This window comes from Chrysemys picta, chromosome 4 (genome assembly GCF_011386835.1).
Source record: "Chrysemys picta bellii isolate R12L10 chromosome 4, ASM1138683v2, whole genome shotgun sequence".
NCBI lineage: Eukaryota > Metazoa > Chordata > Testudines > Emydidae > Chrysemys > Chrysemys picta.
Window position 1 is genome coordinate 100070409 of NC_088794.1, and position 23449 is coordinate 100093857.

Here is a 23449-nt window from a genome sequence, read left to right on the forward strand (position 1 = left end):
CAGCCAGGGATCATGCCATTGCAAAAAAGACAATTTCATTTTTGGGTGAGATTCACCAAAACATAGAGGACCAATGCAAGCCTTGCCATGGCACTTAGCATGGCTTTAGTCAACAGCCTAGGAAGTGTGATGGCTGAAGCAGCCAAATGTGGGGTTGACTGTGAAAAGGATACTGGATCCACACTTTGGCACTCAGTCTGAGTGCCAGTATCACACACACTCCACGGAGCACAGCAGTGGTTGTGGATGGGAACATTTCACTGGTTAGGATTTATTTTCTTTATATTTCCTTTTCCACACCCTCTTTATATTTAAATGAATTAATTTATTTGTTTTTTTTAAATACTTGCTTTTGTAGTTTTAAGCCTAAAGTAATGGGAGAAGAAAGATCTTAACACATTCCACACTGTCTCTCTCTCCCCCCCACCCCCCATGGCTTTTTGTTAAAATGTGACCCCCTTTATTTTAAAATACTAAAAATAAAAAGCAACAGATTTCTCCAAAAATAAGTTCTGGCATTATATTAACATTACTTAAACTATTCATTTATGGTCACCATTGCACAAAGGGCTAAGTGGTGCACAGGGGTAAATTTCACCTTATAGTGTGCCCGAAAACATCCATATTCATAGTACGATAAAGCTTTTTGTGGGCCACCCTGCATGGGTGCACAAATGGGGAATAGCTACCAAAGAGCATCTGCAGGGGCTGGGCACAATTAGAGATCTTGAATCTGGGGCAAGAGCTCTGCAAGGCTGACACCCACAATGCCACTAGCCTGCCAAAAAGGACTGGGAGATGGAGTCCCCACTCAGCTCCAAACAAAAAGCTCAGAGTCAAAAAGTCACTCCTCCTGGGGTTTGGCTCACCGACAGAAAGGTAGATCTACGTACAACTAGATGTACCCTCCACCTTGTCTTCTGTTTCTAATATTTCTTCTCTTAAGATTTGTCTGTCCCAAGTCTTAGCTCCGTCTGCCAGAAGGCTAATCGCACCTCCCTTTTACTGAAGGGGGATTCTAATGCACTATATCTGGCCCACAAAGTAAGCCATAATTAACCTGTAGTTCTGTGCTGGGTACCAATACTTGCTAATAGAGCAGGGCAACAGGAAAATCCTGCAACTCTGATGCGAGGTCCCAAACTCCCTTTCCACATCATCTAGCAAAGCTGGCTTTGCACAGGACAGAGCAAATGATGCAGCCCTGGAAAGAGCCAGAGTGTGGCTGCTCGCCACAAGTTCTGAGTCAGAGATCCAGTGAGGGGCAGTGGTGAAAAGCCACAATTGAACCCTTAGGGCTTGATCCTCCAAACCCTACCAGGCTGATGCTGACTGCCATGAGTAGTTCCATTGGCTTTCATCAGACTACTCACAGCGATAAGTATTATGCTGGGGAGTGAGTGTTTGCAGGATTAGGCTTTTGAGCCCCAATCCTGAAAACATGTATGCACTTGCTTAACTTCACTCATGTAAAGACATCTCATTGAGATCAGTGGGACTGCTCAGGTGAGTAAAGTTAAGCATGCACGCCAGTGTCGGAAAATGGTAGCCTTAGTCTATGATTAAATTATTATAGAGCCCAATCTTGTTCCCACTGAAGCAATGAGTTTTCAGAAGAGAAGAACTTGACGCTTAGTAGAAGTTTCTGAAGACACTCTTTTTCCTGACATCCAGGCTACGTTCACCCTATGAGCAAGGGGTACGATTTCCAGCTCACATCCACATATTTGTGCTGGCTCAGTGAGAGCTAGTGGGAGTATAAATAGTAGCATAGCAGCATTGGCATGGCTTAGCCAGGCTGAGTACGTACCCACTGGTTTCAGGTGGGTTTGTACTTGGCCATGCTAGCATTGCCACTGCCAGTGCTACTGCAGCTACACTACTATTCCTACTTGTGCTAGCTCAGTGAGCGCTAATACATATATACATACATGAGCTCGGAATCACAGAGCTAGCTCATAGCGTTGATGCAGCCTTAAAAATGCTTTGTTTGGTAGCATAGACATCACGCACAAAAAAGGGCATAACATTTATTTCATAAAGTTCCCAGCTTTTGAATGCATTTATAGTTTTTTTACTGTATGTAAAGTTTGCCTAAGTGGGCTCCATTTATCATGCCTAAGCTAATTATATTGCTAGGTAAATTCTACAAGTTAGATTTATATATTGTCTGACAGAAACCTATAGTAAAAAAAACAGCATTTAATCACCATACTTTTAAAGCCAATTAGAACTCATTAAAGAGTTCATAGTGGGATCACGTGTTTTAAAAATCACTACTCTGAAGGTATCATAAAATGTACTTTCATCAGGCACAGGACATTTACAAATTCTGATGGGCATTTCCTCCTTTATTGAAAAGAGTGTCTGGCTCAGTTTGCAGCAAATATGACAATAGGCTGTACAAATGTACATCTGAAACATAACCCTTTCGGGGTTAAATATTCACGCTTATATGAGAGATCATCAGTTTCAGGTCAAAGTACTGTTCTTAAATGATCAGCACAGAACAGAAAAAAAGGCATTGAAGTGACCTTGCTGAGGGTCTAAAACTGCTAAAGCCTCTTCTGCATGATTAAGTGAGCAGAATCTTAGATTAGCTAAAAGCAGTGCAGAAACATAATGAGTTCACTTATTTTGGAGCATTTAATAACAGTTATAGACAGTTATGTGATCAGGCGGAGTTATGACTTATTCATTCTTTCATTGCTATTAAAATTACTGCATTTGAGGTTTTTAAAGTCATTGAAATAAAAAAGTCTGATTTATGTTAGGAGAATTTAGCTTGCCCTTTGGTCTCTCAATTTTTAAATGATATAATTAGACTTTTTAAAGACCATTCTAAAAGCATTATTAGCATTTTCTATAACTGAAAGTAAATGCATGTTTTGTGGATAGTTTAATTTAAAAGGGATAATAATAATACTTGATTTAGGCAGCGATAGATTATTACAAAAAGGTTTTTAGTATAAAATTATTTTAAAGGTGACTATGCGTGTATATATGACTACACATGCATATACACATTTTTAATTTAGTTACAAATGGGTATTACAAAGAAATGGAGCTCTCTCTCTCTCCACCCATTTGGGAAAGGAAGATGAGAGGAAAACCGAGTTCCATAGGACATATTAACTCATGACCTTTAACATATTACCTCACAAATGACAAAGCCATCCATCAATCTTGGGCAAGGAAAAATGCTTTGATCAAAACAAAGGGATTTGCAGTTGGCTTGAATTAGCAGTAAACAATGATCATAAATAAATCACTGGGATGAGTATGAAAGTGTCATGAGAGGATAAACATTTTAGCATGAACCCATTCTTTAAGTTCTGGCATGCATAATATTTCCTATATGTATTATATATCAATTATGCATCACCATGTGAATGTATGGTGTCTTTACAGACAAAAATAGATATATAAGGTATCTATTTTTGTCTGTAAAGACACCATACATTCACGTGGTGATGCATAACTGATTACATATATATACAGACACACACATGCATTCTCACAACACACACCTGTGCTGCAGACTGCATGCATCCTGTTGCAAAAGCCAACCGACTAAACCAAAAACACTTTCCTTTCCCATTCATTTAAGAGGATTCCTCAACATTGTTGTGTCTTAGGAAATAACTCTCCTCATACGATAAAACATTTCTGCTTTTATTTTATTTCTAAGTGAACACATCTTTACTTATAAAATCAAGCTTACTACATTTTCCTTAATTGACAAGTTTCTTGTGCCACATGTGTTCAATTCAGCAAACAGTTTGGGTCACTCTTATTCTATTCAAAACCCATTGTACTTTTCTATTAAAAACATATTATTAAAACTAAATCAGAAAGAAGCCCATTTAATAGTCATTGCATGTGCATGACTGATGGGAAAACACATTATCAGACTAATATCTGATTGAAGCTTGATTAGCATGCTAATAAATTGCACTAAAAATATTGTTTTTTATTTTTAATTTTCCCCACTTTTGCTTAAACTTCTGATGCTTCAGTTATTTTATTCTCTAAATTAACAGCTCAATAAATTATTTCTTTGACTGAACTTGGTATTAAAAATGATCAGTTACAATTATTAAACCTCTCTTAATTTGTTAAAAGTTTCATATTTTTCATAATAATTGTTTGTGAAAAGTATGGGACTATATTTATGGCTGACAAAAGGCCAAAAGCAGCTCTGGAAACTCATGTCCTTAATTAATCCACAGCACCGACATAGAACAAGAGGACTTCAGTGGGAATTTTCTCACATTTTGCTTAGAGCGATGTTAATTCTGGTTTGTCCATCTCACTTCACCCAGTCTATATTAACTTCATGCATCAGTACCGCCTATATGGCAAATTACATGCAGGAACCTTGTAATGCAGACTCCTGCCCACTGGAGACTGATCTCAGCCCAATAAACTCATGTAACACAGGGCCTTCACAGTTTAGACTTGAACTATGGTCACAAAGGTGAGAGGCCAATGTTTCATCCACTAAGCCATTTACCCTTTTCCTCTGTAAGGAAGATTGATTTTTAAAAAGCTATTAACCTTCAGTGATTTATCTCATCAGATCATCTTCATTTTGTTCTGCTTATAATAAGACTGTATTATAGTTTTATTCTTCAGTTAATTCACCTAGACTATCTGAAAAAGAAGTACATGAAAAACACAAAGAAGGGAAAGATAGCAGAAAATTATCAAAAACTTTTAAATGAAAATGTTAACAGGAAAACAAAAGAAACTGAGCAAATGTTATCACATGTCTTGGAGGCATAATCATGTAAGACATAAATGTTTCTAGGTAACCTCATTTGAGAGAAAGTTTCAGGATGTCATATTGATTCTGGGGGCTATATGCCCTGTTAACAATAACACAGTACCCTACCAAATCTACTGAAGGGACAAAAAGAACAGTTTTTTCATTTTTTGAGCTGACTCAAAGTAGCATCCATGGAACCCACATTCCTTTATTCACAGTACATCGACACAGAGGTTCATATTGTAAAGAACAGCAATTTCAAAGATATCTGGATGAGAACCTAAAATTGCACATTTTCCCCATTTTCAGAATTACTTGGAACAGCCGGCAAAGCAGTAAGTGATTTTGGTGATACCGTATGTAATTCTAATTTTCTTTAAAATGAAGGAAGATGAGGCTGCTTCTGGAAACTAAGTTGTTTTTGATTTAGTGATAGGGATTCTTCTTTGGGAAAAAAGCAGCATTGCATTTTGTGAATAATGTGCTTGCACTGATATTTAATTCATCTGGCTGAACTTTGATAGACACCAATTTAAATCTCTGCTGGAATATCTGCTAACACAGAGACCACTGAGTTCTTGCATTCTCTTTTTTTTCCTTCGGTGGCGCTGGATAGAAAGTGCATCTATATAAAATCCTGAGAGGAGGGACCATGAGCAAAATGGCCCAAAACACCTAAATGATGCAGGAACATAAGTCCCATAGACTTTGAGACTTAGGCTTTTAAGTCACTTTTGAAAATTGTACCCCCTTTTTTGTGTGTGTGTTTATAAAACACTGTAAACTTAGAGCCCAAAGCCCACTGAAGTCAAAGGGAATCTTTCCATTGGCTTCAATGGGCCTAGAATCAGGGCCTTGTAGAGCCAAATTCTTAACTCCCTACTCTGAATGGCTTCAATGGGAACTTTGTCCGAGTAAGAACTGTAGGATAATAACCAAAAATAATTAATCTGCTTATACAGTGTTATAGATACATAGCACCCAGCTCCACATTGTGCGCACGCGAGCCCACACACACACACCAAAGTTTATCTAACATATGGGGTATACTTCTTTCTTTTTGATACTCAGGTATTTAAATGGAAAGTCACAGTGAATGCTTACAGTACATTTTGATATTTGATCAAGCCGTAGAGCAACAGGAATTTGTCTCTGCCATTTTTGCCTGTGCTTATTTAACACATTTGGGCAGAAAGCATTTTGGTTTCAAGATATCTGTTCACTTGCTTAAGCTGATGTTTGGGCAGGAGAGGCAAACTTGACAATGGCAAGTTCTGACAACATGATTCTAACAGAGCCAATAAACTGCTGCTTGGCAGGCTCTAGTATGGTATTTCCTCTATCAATGGGAGACAGAACACAGGTGAATGAATGTGAAACTTTGGAAGCAAAATACAAAAGAAAGTCTGTGGTAAAATTGTTCTCCTTTTTTTCTTTACAAATGAAGCTGATGATAAAGTAACTTCAGAAACAGGTTATAAATCCACTTCATATATATTTAACAGTATACACTGAATAGGATTAGTAATATCTTTTGTCTAATTTGTCAGTCTAGTTCTTAGTACCCCACAGTGCTTCAGTCAAAGGCATTCCCACTTACTTTTCTATAGATTAAGTAACTCTTGAATTGATATTTGCTGTATGGTTTTGGATTTTCTCTGGTAAACACTGTGACAGATGCTAAAGCTCCCCCCCCCACTTCCCAAAAAATGCAGCAATAAGGAATTAAAGCAGTAGACTTAGACTTTTGGTTGACTTGAAGGGCAAATCCTCTCCTCCCTTCAGCTGTAAGAACACAGTGCTTATCCTAACTGAAAAGATACCTGAAGATATTTACTGTATGTCAGAAATAAGGGCCTGCAGCTGCACCTGCCCCATCATCAGGCAGCCAATGAGTGCAGCTGGGCCACGGCAGAACCACCAGATTGGTTAAGGCAGGCAGGTGGCTTGCTTTTAAGATCAGCAGAGGATCAACCGCTGCTCAATGCACATGCCTACGGATTCTATGCCTACCTGTACACATCTCACTCAAAGCCTTGCTCCAGCCTAGACTATGCCCTGCAACTGGCCTTCTAGTCATTTCCCATTGTTCCTGCCTTGGAACCAGTCCTGCTCCTGCCTTCCCTGACTTGAAGTAATCCAGTTCTGATCCTTGGCTCTGATTCCTGGCTCTGAATCAACCCTTGGCTCCAACCACTGGGCCTGACTGCCTACGACCTGCTCTCCTGACACAGTATTGCTACTTGATAGTTTTTGTATCTTCTCTTCTTTCTTTGTAGAACTATGAGAATCTGCAAAAAGGGGAAAGGTCACAAGTAGTTCATCGTCTAGTGGGTTGTCTCTCAGCTAACTAGCTTCTGGATGGTAACTGTTAAGGTTGCTTGGCACCTGATTTGGCCTATTCAAACCTTATCAGGTCAACCTATCATTTGCCATCCATATTTGGCAGGTGGTCAGAACATGTTTGTAGAAGCTTTCCTCAAGGGATTTTTATTTTCTAAGCCAATGCTGCTCAGGAACATGATAGATTATCTGTGGGGAAGGGGGCAGAGAAGGCAAAAGGTGATGATGACAAGCATCTACTACATGAACGCCAACTTCTTCCTCATTGATTTACGGAACAGCATTTTTAAAGAAAGACTGTATGCATGCTCTGTTGGATAGAGTTTGGACAATGGCAACAGTTTTGCACACAGAGAATGTTCAGCATGTATATAAAGAGGAAAATGAGAACTTGGAAGGAATCTTCGGATATTATCCACCACACTTCTTCTGTTAAAGCTACATATGATGAAATCCAAAAAGTCTACAGCAGCAATAAAACTGGAAATGAAAGTATATTTAAGAAAGTAGACTATATGCATCTGTTACTAACTTTACATTCTGGGCCTAATTCAACACCTATTTGAATCAATGGAAAGACCCCTGCTACATTCAGTGGGAGTTGGATCAGACTCTTCATAAGCCCACAGTAGTTAGCTGTTTATGGTGTCGCATATCTGAATCTTAATATAAAGGACCATGCTTGAATTTAAGAGTAAAGTACATAGAAATTTGCTTACAGCTGTCCACAGCTAATGTTTAAAGACAGGTGCAAATTCACAAAGCTATAAAATCCAGTTTATTTTAACTGTTTTCTGGGACAAGCTTTGCAAATACCCATATAATCCTGCATCTTTATATATGCTTTTTCACACATCACAACTTTTATATATTCCTTGTTCCTATTATTGCATGTGAAGAAAAGGTAAAGCTAAAAAATGCACAGCATTCATTCAACCAAATGAACTGAAGATTCGCTTCTTACTGTAAACATAGAGAAATCACAACCTCTAAGACAGGTGTGTTTGTATACCACATTCTTTGCACATGCTACAAAGCATTTGTAGTCAGAATCTGTTAACACTGTGTCCCATCGTTAAGGTAACGAAGGCCTGTGAATGCTACACTTTCATACAGGCTTCCCATTTTAGAATGGATTTTAATCAGATGTTTGAACTTAATGGTTTAAAGATCAATCTTGATGCCTGGCCATAGAAAACATCTTATTGTTTTCTAAAAAAGCAAACAGTTCACCCATTTTGAAATTATGATCAGGTAATTTCACTTCTCCTAATCAGAATAGGAAGTCACCATTGGCTTGTCATAAGATATGAGCTCTGCTGGCGATTGTATTCCAGCAATGATCAGGATAGCAATAGTTTACCAAGTATGAAACAGTAGCAGACAACATGGCTGATATCCATTATCTGAGAAGCAACACATTTTGAATGGATAAATATATCATTAGAACAGTGATGGTCTTTATCCCCAATTCCCTGTTGTCGTGTTGATGTAGAGCCCCAATGATTCCAAATAGGGACTCCATTTTGCTGTGCATCGTAGAAGCACATAGGAGGACAGAGGTCGGATACTGCTTGGCACAAAAACTGACCGGGGGAGTAAAGATGGCTTTAATCTACCTCTGTGCCTCCTTGTATTCCTGGGCAGTTTGGGGTCTGTCTGTCTCCTACTCCCCAGCATAAGTTAGAGAAACCTGAGGTAAGTTAGTTGATGGGTGCATGAGAACTACGTAACCTTTAACTATTGACTTTGTTTTCTCTTTTGCAGATGTCCAGGATGTGGAAGGTAGTACTGAAACAGTGACTGGCTTCTCTGTGTGTTGGGGTCCTCATGTGATGTGAGGCCAACATAGTAGCTCTAAGGTCACCCCTTATACAGCTATTGGTGTAGGGGGAACAGCCAGGGAAAGGGGGACATGGCTGAGACTTCTCTCGGCTTCTGTAATTGGCCCTCTGAAGCTATTCACAGTCAGTACCTGTTTAGAGCAGCTCCCAAAGCTGGTAGTATGCAACCTGGGCTCAAAATCAGCTTTAATAAAGCATTGCAAGCACCCACACTAGAGTCGGTTCCATGGCTACAACTGAGGGTCTATGCCTTCATAATGGCCAGGTGGTGTGAATGTTAATCATCACCAACCCAACAAGATGATCCAGGTGGCAGTTAAAACCATTTCTGAGCTGCTGCCATAGTGTCTGGATCAGCTAGACAAAGGATATTTGTTAGTGTAACCAATCCAATACCTGAGCCCTCTCTCTTTGCTCATAAAGTACTGATTTCCTCATTATTTGTCAGTATGGTTTGAATAGTTAAGATGAACAAATTTTAGCATAAGGGTTGTTCACAAAATAGTCATTTTCATTATTGGCAATTTACTATTCATTATTTATGGTGTGTGAATTTAAATTTGGATTAGCCACCAACGTAACAATCATAAAAATATAGGGCTGAAGGGACCTCAAAAGGTCATCTAGTCCAGGGATGGCCTTACCATGAGGCAAATGCCTCAGGTGCCAGACTGTTGATGGGGGCGGTGGGGTGCCACTAGGACCCAGAGTGTAGAAAATTGTGTCTGCTGCTGGTGCATATGTATTCTCTCTGCTCTAGATGCACAGAGATGGTGGAGTGCTGTGCTGGAGGAAGGAGGGCACAAGAGACAGGCAGACAGGAGAAAAGGTGAGAGGGAATAAACAGAAAGCAGCAGGAGCTGCAGAAAGAGCGAGGAAGAGGAGCCTCTTATGTACCTCTCTAGCACCCCCCAGGAACCTGGACTGATTAACATCAGCTTCTCAGGGAGCTTCCTGTTTCCTGTTGCTTCCCTGAACCCACTTGAGGAGAACAGGCAGTCAACTGAAGTAGTAGGAGCCAGTTAGGCCCTTAAAGACGCTGATATCTTCCCTCAATCAGGCCCTGCTACCAGCCTGCTTATTTGTCCCCTTCAATTGAGTATTGAGAGCCACTATAGCAGGCTCAGAACAGCAGTCATGAGTGAAATAAGAAAACTCCCCTCTGGGGCAGCATTCAGAAAAAGAAAGAAAGCAAAGGAAGCCTTTCTATCTAAGCAGGAAGGAGCTCTCCTGAGATACATAGACATGAATCTTCATGGTGAGCCATCCAGCCCCAGTGAAAATGTGAATGGTGAGGAGAAGCCTGATCTTCCACTTAGAGTGCAGATGACCTGGCAGCTACTGCAGCATTCATATCTCCATCTCAAATGGATGTAACCGTGCACATTCCTGAAGAAAAGTGTAGATCAGAGAAGAGTGTGGTGGAGGTGCAAGAAACAACGGCTGCTGAGTTTAGTTCCTTAAAGTCTAGATGATCCAGGACTGTGGACCCACTTGAGCAGTAGCCTGAGGGACTTCCTTGTACTGCATGGGCCACAGCAAGTGAAAAGCTTCATGTTCCCCAAAGACCACGAACACATCCAACACATTACTGGTGTGAAATCCCCAATGGTGACCATGGCTTATGTACTCAAAAACCCAGAATGCTGCATACTATTTTTGTTGCAAACTCTTCCAGTCTCATGTTCCAGCCACATTGGGTTCTTCAGGAACAAAGGACTGGAAAAATCTGGCTAGAAATCTGGCATGCCATGAGAAGGCAGCAAATCACCAGAGAGCATTCCATAGGTGGAAAGAGCTTGAGATGAGACTAAGGTTAAAGGCCACCATAGATGATCAGCATCAAGAGAAGATTGCATCAGAGTCTCTTTACTGGCAAAATGTTTTGAAAAGGCTCATTGCCATTGTGAGAATGCTTGCTACCCAAAACTTAGCACTGCATGGCACTTCGGATCAGCTGTATGTGCCAAACAATGGAAACTTCCTTAAAATTGTGGAGCTGATGGCTGAGTTTGATACTGTACTCCAGGAGCATCTAAGAAGAGTTCCCACCCAAGAAATATACACACACCACTACCTTGGAAAAAAATTCAAAATGAGATCCTACAGTTACTGGCAACAAAAGTCAAACAGAAGATTATGGCAGATCTGAAGTCAGCAAGATATTACTCTCCTTATTCTGGACTGCACACCTGACATCAGCCATATGGAACAAATGGCTTTAATGGTGCGTTTTTTAACAACAACAGAACCTTGTGAAAATGTCCATGCAATGGTGACTGTCAGAGAGCATTTTCTAGAATTTATTGACACTGATGATACTACAGGAGCTGGTATGACAAATGCGCTTCCTAAAAAGCTGGAAGATACAGGAATTGCGATAGCTGATATGAGAGGTCAGGGCTACAATAATGGTGCCAACATGAGAGGAAAGAACAGAGGAGTGCAGACACGGATCCCAGAGTTAAACCCTTGAGCTTTTTTTGTCCCATGCAGTTCTTATTCATTGAGCTTGGTGGTCAGTGATGCAGCATCAGCTTCTAGTGAGGCTGCTGAATTTTTTTATGTAATTCAAAGCATCTATGTCTTTTTCTCTGCATCAACTCATCAATGGCAAATTTTGAAGCAACATCTGGAAACATCCTCTCTGACACTGAAACCACTGAGTGTCACATGATGGGAAAGTCGAGTGGAGGCGATAAAGCCTATCAAACACCTAATTGGGAAGAGAGATGATGCCATTATGGAGGATAATGCTATGACAGGAACTGTTCGTGGGAGAACAGTGGCAGAGGGAAATGGAATCACCAGAAACATATATAACTTCAAATTTCTATGTGGCTTAGTGTTGTGGCATGACATACTGTTTGAAATAAATGTTGTAAGCAAGAGACTCCAAGGTGTTGACCGTGATATCTGGAGCAATGGAACAACTGGACAAAGCAAAGTCATACCTACAGTCTTACCAGTCAGATGAGGGATTTCAAAAAGTTCTGAAGAGTGCACAGAAGTTGGCAGAGGAACTTCATACTTCCCCACCCATTCAAAAATACAAGAGTCACCGAAGAAGACGACATTTTGATTATGAGGCATGGGATAATCCCATAAGAGACCCAAACAACAATTCAAAGTTGAATTCTTTAACCAAGTGTTAGATTGTGCAATACAGTCAGTTGAAGAATGTTTCCTGCAGCTCAAGGAACACAGCAGTATATTTGGGACGTTGTATGATATTCCAAAACTCCTCACTCTTCACCTGAAGACCACCTACACCAGCAATGCAGAGCACTAGAGACAGTGTTGCCACATGATAACATGCACGATATTGATGCGATGATTTAGGTCATCATTTAGGTGATGAACTGAAAGCCCTTTCAAGATACATTTCAGCAGGATCAGCTCCAAAGGCTGTTATGGAATATATGTGCACAAATAAGATGACCACCCTCTTTCCAAATGCTTTTGTTGCTCTGCGCATACTTCTAACACTTCCTGTAACAGTTGCCAGTGGAGAACGCAGCATCCCCAAGTTGAAGTTAATAAAAACACATCTACATTCCACAATGACACAGGAGAGGCTGGTCGGCCTTGCAACCATCTCAATAGAGCATGAGCTGGCCCAGACTGTGGATCTTCAGGAAGCAGTTCAAATCTTTGCAACCAAGAAGGCACGGAAAGCATCACTTCGATTATTCAAACAGATAAAAATGCCAATGTTTACTATGGAGACAAGAAAAGTTACAGTTGCCGTTTGAAAGTTAAGTGTTACTTAAAATTTTTGAACAAGGCATTTTAAGTTGTTAGTTCTCCTTTATTGGGGTAGGTAGCAGAGCAGTGCCATGAGAGGAGTAGAACAGGAAGAAGGCAGAATTGAGACCTTTCAAAGTTTTGGCCCAAGCAAAGGGACATGGGGGCGTCATTTGAGCTCCCCGCCTCAGGTGCCAAAATGTTGTGGACCAGCCCTGATCTAGTCCATCCCCCCCACGTTGAGGCAAGCCCAAGTATACCTAGATCATACCTGACAGATGTCTGTCTAACCTATTATTTGAAACCTCCAGTGGAAGCCTGTTGCAATACTTAACTAACCTTAGTTAGAATTTTTTTTCTAATATCTAACCTAAATTTGCCTTGCTGCATATTAAACTGATTATTCTTGTCCTAATTTCAATGGACATGGAGAACTATTGATCACCACCCCCCCTTTATAAAAATCCCTAATTGGAATATTTAAAGACTTATCAAGTCACCCCTCTCTATCCCCCCACTGTCTTCTTTTTTCAAGACTGAATACACCCAGGGTTTGTTTTTTTTTAAACTTTTCCTCATAGGTCAGGTTTTCTAAACTCTTGTATCATTTTTGTTGCTCTTCTCTGGACTCTTTCCCAGTTTGTTCACATCTTTCTTAAAATGTGGCACCCAAAGTTGGATGCAGTACTCCAGTTGAGCTTCACCAGTAACAAGTAGAGCAGGATAATTACCTCCTATGCCTTACATATGACATTCTTGTTTACATATCCCATTTATTATTTGTCTGTTTCACAAATGCATCACTTTGACTCATTCTATTTGTGATCCACTGTAATCCCCAGATCTTTTCCAGCAGTACTACCACCTAGCCACTTATTCCCCATTTTGTAGTTGTGCATTTGATTTTTCCTTCCTAAATGCAGTACTTTGCATCTTCCTGATTACAGACTGTAGCGAAGCGATGACTCACTGGTGTGGCGCCTCCTGCTGGTTATCTCGGGAATTAGCTCTCCAGTGTATGGAGTGCCTCCTCCTGGCACTCACCTGCCATTGGCCCCTGTGTCCCTCTCAGAGCCCAGTGTCCCTTTACCTTGGGGGGCTGCCCCCTGGCAGTGACCCCACACTCCAGGTCTCCCCTCCCAGGTGAACCCCCAACCCTCTATCCCCACCTTGCCTCAGTGGCTACCGCCAGTCATCATCTAGCCCCTGCTCACTTGGGCAGACTGCAGTCTATAAACCACTCATCCCTAGCAAGGGGGGTTTGGACCAGCTGCCTCTTCCTAACCCCAGGCTACACCTCTGCAGCCCCAGTACCTCTGTAGGCCTTGCACAAGGCCTGCAGCCTAGGGAGTTACCAGGCTGGAGCTCCCCAGCTCCTCTTGCCTTTCCCTAGCACTGCTCTACTCAGGTAGCCTTCTCTCCCAGGCAGCCAGGTCCTTCTCTCTCTACTGCTAGAGGGAGAGAATGACTTAGTGCCTGGCTCACAGCGCTTTTATAGAGCCAGCTGTGGCCTGATTGTGGCGTGGCCCCAGCTGTGGCTGCTTCCCCAATCCACCTAGTCTTTTCTCTCAGGAGCAGGGTAACTGCCTGGCTACACAGACCAATTCTCCAATTTGCCAAAGTTGTTTTGAATTCTAATCCTGTCCTTCTAAGTGCTTGCAACCCCTTCCAGCTTCATATCGTCCACAATTTTTATAAGCATACCCTCCATTCCATCATCCAAGTCATTAGTGAATATATTGATCAGTACCAATAGGAAAGACCCCTGTAGGACCCCGCTTCATATATCCTCCCAGTCATATGGTAGGTATTGTCTTCTGCTTCTTGACTAGAGTATACATTTTTTTAAAAAGGCGAATAGTGATGAATGCAGTAGGCAAGCTGAAAACACTTCTCCCTCCTCCCCTCTCCCCAGAGTCTGACAGCTTTGAGATGTACTAGAGGTATTCCCCATTATGGCTCCATTTCAGCAAGGTACATAGGCATGTGCCTAACTTTAAGTATGCTTGTGATCAATGGGACTACTTACGTGCTTAAATTCAGGCATGTGCCTAAGTGCCTTGTTAAATGGAGGTCTATGTGGCCTGGTCTACACTACGACTTTAATTCGGATTTATCAGCTTTAATTCGAATTAACCCTGTAACCGTCCACACAACGACGCTAGTTAATTCGATGTAAAGGGCCCTTTAAATCGATTTCTGTACTCCACCCCAACGAGCGGAGTAGTGCCAAAATCGATTTTAACAATTCGAATTAGGGTTAGTGTGGCCGCAATTCGATGGTATTGGCCTCCGGGAGCTATCCCACAGTGCATCATTGTGACCGCTCTGGACAGCAATCTAAACTCGGATGCACTGGCCAGGTAGACAGGAAAAGCCCCGCGAACATTTGAATTCCATTTCCTGTTTGCACAGCGTGGAGAGCACAGGTGACCACAGATACCTCATCAGCACAGGTAACCATGCAGGCTGATAATCGAAAAAGAGCACCAGCATGGACCGTGAGGGAGGTACTGGATCTGATCGCTGTATGGGGAGAGGATTCAGTGCTTGCAGAACTTCGTTCTAAAAGACGAAATGCAAAAATTTTTGAAAAAATCTCCAAGGGCATGATGGAGAGAGGCCACAATAGGGACTCAGATCAGTGCCGCGTGAAAGTCAAGGAACTCAGACAAGCCTATCAGAAAACAAAGGAGGCAAACGGTCGCTCCGGGTCAGAGCCGCGGACATGCCGCTACTACGCCGAGCTGCATGCAATTCTAGGGGGGGCTGCCACCACTAACCCACCTGTGTTCGTGGATTCTGGGTCGGGGATAGTCTCGACGCCTGAGGATTCTGCCGATGGGGTAGAGGAGGAGGAGGAGGAGGAGGATGAGCTTGCAGAGAGCACACAGCACTCCATTCTCCCCAACAGCCAGGATCTTTTTATCACCCTGACTGAAGTACCCTCCCAAGCCTCCCAAGCCTCCCAAGCCAGTACCCAAGACTCTGACCCCATGGAAGGCACCTCAGGTGAGTTTACCTTTTAAAATATAAAACTTGTTTTAAAAGCAAACGGTTTTTAATGATTACTTTGCCTGACTTTGCATTCGCGGTCAGTTCAGCTACTGGAAAAGTCTGTAGCTATTGGAAAAGTCTGTTAACGTGTCTGGGGATGGAGCGGAAATCCTCCAGGGACATCTCAATGAAGCTCTCCTGGAGGTACTCCGAAAGCCTTGCCAGAAGGTTTCTGGGCAGTGCATCTTTATTCCCTCCTCCATGGTAGGACACTTGACCACGCCATGCTTGCAGCAAGTAATCTGGTATCATTGCCTGACAAAGCCTGGCAGCGTATGGTCCCGGTGTTTGCTGGCATTCAAGCAACATCCGTTCTTTATCTTCTTGTGTAATCCTCAGGAGAGTGATATCACTCCTGGTAACCTGGTTGAAATACGGGAACTTAATTAAGGGGACAGAGGTGGCCGTTCCTACTGGGCTGTTTGCCTGTGGCGGAAAATAAATCCTTCCCTGCAGTTAGCCAAGCGCAGATGGGAAATTGGCCCTGAGTTTTTCGCGTTTGGCTAGCAGGGATCTTCCCTGTTACCAGCCACGCGGTGGGGGGAGGGGTACTGTGATCATCCCAGAGAATTCATGGCGAGGGGGGGGGGCGGCGGTGGGGGGGGGATTAGTTTGGTGCCTGTAGGGATCTTCCCTGATACCAGCCACGCGGTGGGGGGGAGGGGTACCGTGGTTAGTTTGTTTTCTGGTGCTGCTGAATGTTAACAGAAAAACCGCAGCACTCTACTTGCCCAGACAAGCCCCACCACACTCCCCCCCCCCCCCCCAACTGGCTGAGATTGGCCAGGCTTCTGCAGCACTCTACAAGCTATGCTTGGTATGTGGGAAAGTAGGGCGCAGAAGCTGTAAGAGAATGGCTTACCATGGCCGCATGCAAGCAGAATTCTGTTGCCCAGACCTGTGATCTCTAGCAGCAAAGCCACAGGCACTCAGCATTAAGAGGCAAAATGCGACCTTGCACAGAAATCACATGTGCTATGTAATGTGAACAGTGTTGGTCACCGTGAAAGAGTATAAGCATTGTTCTGCAAAATGTAGCTTTTAAAACAATTCTCTCTTTTTTCCCCTCCCTACAGCAGCTGCAAATTCCTCAAGCCTCCCTCCTCCATCCCGAAGGTTATCACAGATAAGGCGTCGTAAAAAAAAGACGCGAGAAGAGATGTTTTCTGAAATTATGCAATCCAGCAGGAGTGACAGAGCTCATCTGAATGAGTGGAAGGAAACAGTTTCAAAGTATAGGAAAGAAGTCAGTGAACGTGAGGAGAGGAGGGACCAACGTGAGGACATGAGGGACCAACGTGAGGAGAGGAGAGACCAACGTGAGGAGAGGAGAGACGCTCGAGATGAGAGGTGGCGTCAGGAAGACCAGAGGATGAAGGAAGCAACGCTGGGGCTGCTCCAGCGTCTGGTGGAGGTTCAGGAACGGCTGCTGGAAAACAGACTGCCGCTTCAGCCCCTGTTCCACCCTCCCCCCTCCCCATGTTCCGTATCCTCCTCACCCAGACGTGTAAGAACGCGGGGGGGGAGGCTCCGTACACCTTCCCATTCCACCCCAGTAGACAGCCCAAGCAAAAGGCTGTCATTTTTTTAACCTTTTCTTTGTGGCTTTTTCCTTCCCAGTAATCCTCCTCCCAAATACCACCCGGGTTCCCTCCCTCTTTTTCTAATCTATTAATAAAGAATAAATGATTTTTAAATGATAGTGACTTTATTTGGTTTGAAAGAAAGCTGGGGGAAGGGGGAGGGTGGGTTCCTTACAGAAAATCAGTCAATAAAGGGGGCGGGTTTTCATGAAGGAGAAACAAACAGATATTTCACACTGTAGCCTGGCCAGCCATGAAACTGGTTTTTAAAGCTTCTCTGATGCACACCGCTTCATGGTGTGCTCTTCTAATCGCCCTGGTGTCTGGCTGCGCGTAATCAGCAGCCAGGCGATTTGCCTCAGCCTCCCACCCTGCCATAAAGGTCTCCCCCTTACTTTCACAGAGATTGTGGAGCACACAGCAAGCAGAAATAACAATGGGGAGATTTCTTTGGCTGAGGTCAGAGCGAGTCAATAATGATCTCCAGCGGCCTTTTAAACGGCCAAATGCACATTCTACCACCATTCTGCACTTGCTTAGCCTGTAGTTAAACAGCTCCTGACTCCTGTCCAGGCTGCCTGTGTATGGCTTCATGAGCCATGGCATTAAGGGGTAGGCTGGGTCCCCAAGAATAACTATGGGCATTTCAACATCCCCAACGGTTATTTTCTGGTCCGGAAAGTAAGTCCCTTGCTGCAGCCCTTTAAACAGAGTTGTGTTCCTGAAGACGCGAGCGTCATGAACCCTTCCCGCCCAGCCCGCATTGATGTTGGTGAAACGTCCCTTGTGATCCACAAGTGCTTGCAGCACCATTGAAAAGTACCCCTTGCGGTTTATGTACTCGGTGGCTTGGTGCTCCGGTGCCAAGATAGGGATATGGGTTCCGTCTATCGCCCCACCACAGTTAGGGAATCCCATTGCAGCAAAGCCATCCACTATGGCCTGCACATTTCCCAGAGTCACAAACTTTCGTAGCAGCACCTGAGTGATTGCTTTGGCTACTTGCATCACAGCAGCCCCCACAGTAGATTTTCCCACTCCAAATTGATTCCCGACTGACCGGTAGCTGTCTGGCGTTGCAAGCTTCCACAGGGCTATCGCCACGCGCTTCTCAACTGTGAGGGCTGCTCTCATCTTGGTATTCTGGCGTTTCAAGGCAGGGGACAGCAAGTCACAAAGTTCCATGAAAGTGCCCTTACGCATGCGAAAGTTCCGCAGCCACTGGGAATCGTCCCAGACCTGCAACACTATGCGGTCCCACCAGTCTGTGCTTGTTTCCCTTGCCCAGAATCGGCGTTCCATGTTTAGAATCTGCCCCATTAACAACATGATCTCCAAAGCACCGGGGCCTGTGGTTTCACTGAATTCTGTATCCGTGTCCGTGTCCATGTCCTCATCATGCTTGTCGCTGCGCTGCCGCTGCCGCTGCCTCCTCTCCTCGTTTTTCTGGTCCTGGCTCAGCATAAACTCCACGAGAACGCGCGAGGTGTTTACAATATTCATGAGTGCTGTCTTGACCTCAGCGGGCTCCATGCTTGCCGTGGTATGGAGTCTGCAGTGTTCACCCACCCAGGAAAAAAGGCGCGAAAATGGTTGTCTGCCGTCCGTTGCTTTCATGCAGGGAGGGAGGGAGGGAGGGAGGAAGTGAGGCTGTACCCAGAACCACCTGCGACGATGTTTTTTGTCCCATCAGGCACTGGGATCTTAACCCACAATCCCAATGGGCGCGGGAGACTGCGGGAACTATGGGATAGCTATGGAATTGCTACCCACAGTGCAACGGTGCAGAAATCGACGCTAGCCCCAGTACTTGGACGCACACCACCGAATTAATGTGCTAGTGTGGCCGCATTCATTTCGACTTTATACAACCAGTTTCTCAAATCCGAATTATCTAAATTCGGATTAATCCCGTAGTGTAGACATACCCTGTGGCCTGGTCTACACTACGACTTTAATTCGGATTTATCAGCTTTAATTCGAATTAACCCTGTAACCGTCCACACAACGACGCTAGTTAATTCGATGTAAAGGGCCCTTTAAATCGATTTCTGTACTCCACCCCAACGAGCGGAGTAGTGCCAAAATCGATTTTAACAATTCGAATTAGGGTTAGTGTGGCCGCAATTCGATGGTATTGGCCTCCGGGAGCTATCCCACAGTGCATCATTGTGACCGCTCTGGACAGCAATCTAAACTCGGATGCACTGGCCAGGTAGACAGGAAAAGCCCCGCGAACATTTGAATTCCATTTCCTGTTTGCACAGCGTGGAGAGCACAGGTGACCACAGATACCTCATCAGCACAGGTAACCATGCAGGCTGATAATCGAAAAAGAGCACCAGCATGGACCGTGAGGGAGGTACTGGATCTGATCGCTGTATGGGGAGAGGATTCAGTGCTTGCAGAACTTCGTTCTAAAAGACGAAATGCAAAAATTTTTGAAAAAATCTCCAAGGGCATGATGGAGAGAGGCCACAATAGGGACTCAGATCAGTGCCGCGTGAAAGTCAAGGAACTCAGACAAGCCTATCAGAAAACAAAGGAGGCAAACGGTCGCTCCGGGTCAGAGCCGCGGACATGCCGCTACTACGCCGAGCTGCATGCAATTCTAGGGGGGGCTGCCACCACTAACCCACCTGTGTTCGTGGATTCTGGGTCGGGGATAGTCTCGACGCCTGAGGATTCTGCCGATGGGGTAGAGGAGGAGGAGGAGGAGGAGGATGAGCTTGCAGAGAGCACACAGCACTCCATTCTCCCCAACAGCCAGGATCTTTTTATCACCCTGACTGAAGTACCCTCCCAAGCCTCCCAAGCCTCCCAAGCCAGTACCCAAGACTCTGACCCCATGGAAGGCACCTCAGGTGAGTTTACCTTTTAAAATATAAAACTTGTTTTAAAAGCAAACGGTTTTTAATGATTACTTTGCCTGACTTTGCATTCGCGGTCAGTTCAGCTACTGGAAAAGTCTGTAGCTATTGGAAAAGTCTGTTAACGTGTCTGGGGATGGAGCGGAAATCCTCCAGGGACATCTCAATGAAGCTCTCCTGGAGGTACTCCGAAAGCCTTGCCAGAAGGTTTCTGGGCAGTGCATCTTTATTCCCTCCTCCATGGTAGGACACTTGACCACGCCATGCTTGCAGCAAGTAATCTGGTATCATTGCCTGACAAAGCCTGGCAGCGTATGGTCCCGGTGTTTGCTGGCATTCAAGCAACATCCGTTCTTTATCTTCTTGTGTAATCCTCAGGAGAGTGATATCACTCCTGGTAACCTGGTTGAAATACGGGAACTTAATTAAGGGGACAGAGGTGGCCGTTCCTACTGGGCTGTTTGCCTGTGGCGGAAAATAAATCCTTCCCTGCAGTTAGCCAAGCGCAGATGGGAAATTGGCCCTGAGTTTTTCGCGTTTGGCTAGCAGGGATCTTCCCTGTTACCAGCCACGCGGTGGGGGGAGGGGTACTGTGATCATCCCAGAGAATTCATGGCGAGGGGGGGGGGGCGGCGGTGGGGGGGGGATTAGTTTGGTGCCTGTAGGGATCTTCCCTGATACCAGCCACGCGGTGGGGGGGAGGGGTACCGTGGTTAGTTTGTTTTCTGGTGCTGCTGAATGTTAACAGAAAAACCGCAGCACTCTACTTGCCCAGACAAGCCCCACCACACTCCCCCCCCCCCCCCCAACTGGCTGAGATTGGCCAGGCTTCTGCAGCACTCTACAAGCTATGCTTGGTATGTGGGAAAGTAGGGCGCAGAAGCTGTAAGAGAATGGCTTACCATGGCCGCATGCAAGCAGAATTCTGTTGCCCAGACCTGTGATCTCTAGCAGCAAAGCCACAGGCACTCAGCATTAAGAGGCAAAATGCGACCTTGCACAGAAATCACATGTGCTATGTAATGTGAACAGTGTTGGTCACCGTGAAAGAGTATAAGCATTGTTCTGCAAAATGTAGCTTTTAAAACAATTCTCTCTTTTTTCCCCTCCCTACAGCAGCTGCAAATTCCTCAAGCCTCCCTCCTCCATCCCGAAGGTTATCACAGATAAGGCGTCGTAAAAAAAAGACGCGAGAAGAGATGTTTTCTGAAATTATGCAATCCAGCAGGAGTGACAGAGCTCATCTGAATGAGTGGAAGGAAACAGTTTCAAAGTATAGGAAAGAAGTCAGTGAACGTGAGGAGAGGAGGGACCAACGTGAGGACATGAGGGACCAACGTGAGGAGAGGAGAGACCAACGTGAGGAGAGGAGAGACGCTCGAGATGAGAGGTGGCGTCAGGAAGACCAGAGGATGAAGGAAGCAACGCTGGGGCTGCTCCAGCGTCTGGTGGAGGTTCAGGAACGGCTGCTGGAAAACAGACTGCCGCTTCAGCCCCTGTTCCACCCTCCCCCCTCCCCATGTTCCGTATCCTCCTCACCCAGACGTGTAAGAACGCGGGGGGGGAGGCTCCGTACACCTTCCCATTCCACCCCAGTAGACAGCCCAAGCAAAAGGCTGTCATTTTTTTAACCTTTTCTTTGTGGCTTTTTCCTTCCCAGTAATCCTCCTCCCAAATACCACCCGGGTTCCCTCCCTCTTTTTCTAATCTATTAATAAAGAATAAATGATTTTTAAATGATAGTGACTTTATTTGGTTTGAAAGAAAGCTGGGGGAAGGGGGAGGGTGGGTTCCTTACAGAAAATCAGTCAATAAAGGGGGCGGGTTTTCATGAAGGAGAAACAAACAGATATTTCACACTGTAGCCTGGCCAGCCATGAAACTGGTTTTTAAAGCTTCTCTGATGCACACCGCTTCATGGTGTGCTCTTCTAATCGCCCTGGTGTCTGGCTGCGCGTAATCAGCAGCCAGGCGATTTGCCTCAGCCTCCCACCCTGCCATAAAGGTCTCCCCCTTACTTTCACAGAGATTGTGGAGCACACAGCAAGCAGAAATAACAATGGGGAGATTTCTTTGGCTGAGGTCAGAGCGAGTCAATAATGATCTCCAGCGGCCTTTTAAACGGCCAAATGCACATTCTACCACCATTCTGCACTTGCTTAGCCTGTAGTTAAACAGCTCCTGACTCCTGTCCAGGCTGCCTGTGTATGGCTTCATGAGCCATGGCATTAAGGGGTAGGCTGGGTCCCCAAGAATAACTATGGGCATTTCAACATCCCCAACGGTTATTTTCTGGTCCGGAAAGTAAGTCCCTTGCTGCAGCCCTTTAAACAGAGTTGTGTTCCTGAAGACGCGAGCGTCATGAACCCTTCCCGCCCAGCCCGCATTGATGTTGGTGAAACGTCCCTTGTGATCCACAAGTGCTTGCAGCACCATTGAAAAGTACCCCTTGCGGTTTATGTACTCGGTGGCTTGGTGCTCCGGTGCCAAGATAGGGATATGGGTTCCGTCTATCGCCCCACCACAGTTAGGGAATCCCATTGCAGCAAAGCCATCCACTATGGCCTGCACATTTCCCAGAGTCACAAACTTTCGTAGCAGCACCTGAGTGATTGCTTTGGCTACTTGCATCACAGCAGCCCCCACAGTAGATTTTCCCACTCCAAATTGATTCCCGACTGACCGGTAGCTGTCTGGCGTTGCAAGCTTCCACAGGGCTATCGCCACGCGCTTCTCAACTGTGAGGGCTGCTCTCATCTTGGTATTCTGGCGTTTCAAGGCAGGGGACAGCAAGTCACAAAGTTCCATGAAAGTGCCCTTACGCATGCGAAAGTTCCGCAGCCACTGGGAATCGTCCCAGACCTGCAACACTATGCGGTCCCACCAGTCTGTGCTTGTTTCCCTTGCCCAGAATCGGCGTTCCATGTTTAGAATCTGCCCCATTAACAACATGATCTCCAAAGCACCGGGGCCTGTGGTTTCACTGAATTCTGTATCCGTGTCCGTGTCCATGTCCTCATCATGCTTGTCGCTGCGCTGCCGCTGCCGCTGCCTCCTCTCCTCGTTTTTCTGGTCCTGGCTCAGCATAAACTCCACGAGAACGCGCGAGGTGTTTACAATATTCATGAGTGCTGTCTTGACCTCAGCGGGCTCCATGCTTGCCGTGGTATGGAGTCTGCAGTGTTCACCCACCCAGGAAAAAAGGCGCGAAAATGGTTGTCTGCCGTCCGTTGC

The 23449-nt window shown here is 44.7% G+C and overlaps 2 protein-coding genes across 2 annotated transcripts; both read left to right on the forward strand.

Moving 5' to 3' along the window:
* Nucleotides 1–14787: 14787 nt before the first annotated feature.
* On the forward strand, nt 14788–17459 carry LOC135983142 (myb/SANT-like DNA-binding domain-containing protein 2). The gene is made up of 2 exons (XM_065593203.1): nt 14788–15717; nt 16839–17459. The coding sequence occupies exons 1-2, from the start codon at nt 15168–15170 to the stop codon at nt 17351–17353; spliced, it is 1065 nt and encodes a 354-aa protein (XP_065449275.1). The 5' UTR covers nt 14788–15167; the 3' UTR covers nt 17354–17459.
* Nucleotides 17460–19266: 1807 nt separating this feature from the next.
* Nucleotides 19267–21952, forward strand: LOC135983143 (myb/SANT-like DNA-binding domain-containing protein 2). Its single transcript, XM_065593205.1, has 2 exons — nt 19267–20209; nt 21332–21952. Exons 1-2 carry the CDS (start codon nt 19660–19662, stop codon nt 21844–21846), a joined length of 1065 nt encoding a protein of 354 aa, XP_065449277.1. The 5' UTR covers nt 19267–19659; the 3' UTR covers nt 21847–21952.
* Nucleotides 21953–23449: the final 1497 nt, after the last annotated feature.

What these genes read in the sequence shown, in the direction of transcription:
- LOC135983142 (XM_065593203.1), top strand. Translation starts at nt 15,168, where the DNA reads ATGCAGGCTGATAATCGAAAAAGAGCACCAGCATGGACCGTGAGGGAG. An exon ending in CCCCATGGAAGGCACCTCAG is followed by an intron (nt 15,718 to 16,838) that starts GTGAGTTTACCT and finishes CCCTCCCTACAG; the next exon opens with CAGCTGCAAATTCCTCAAGC.
- LOC135983143 (XM_065593205.1), top strand. Translation starts at nt 19,660, where the DNA reads ATGCAGGCTGATAATCGAAAAAGAGCACCAGCATGGACCGTGAGGGAG. An exon ending in CCCCATGGAAGGCACCTCAG is followed by an intron (nt 20,210 to 21,331) that starts GTGAGTTTACCT and finishes CCCTCCCTACAG; the next exon opens with CAGCTGCAAATTCCTCAAGC.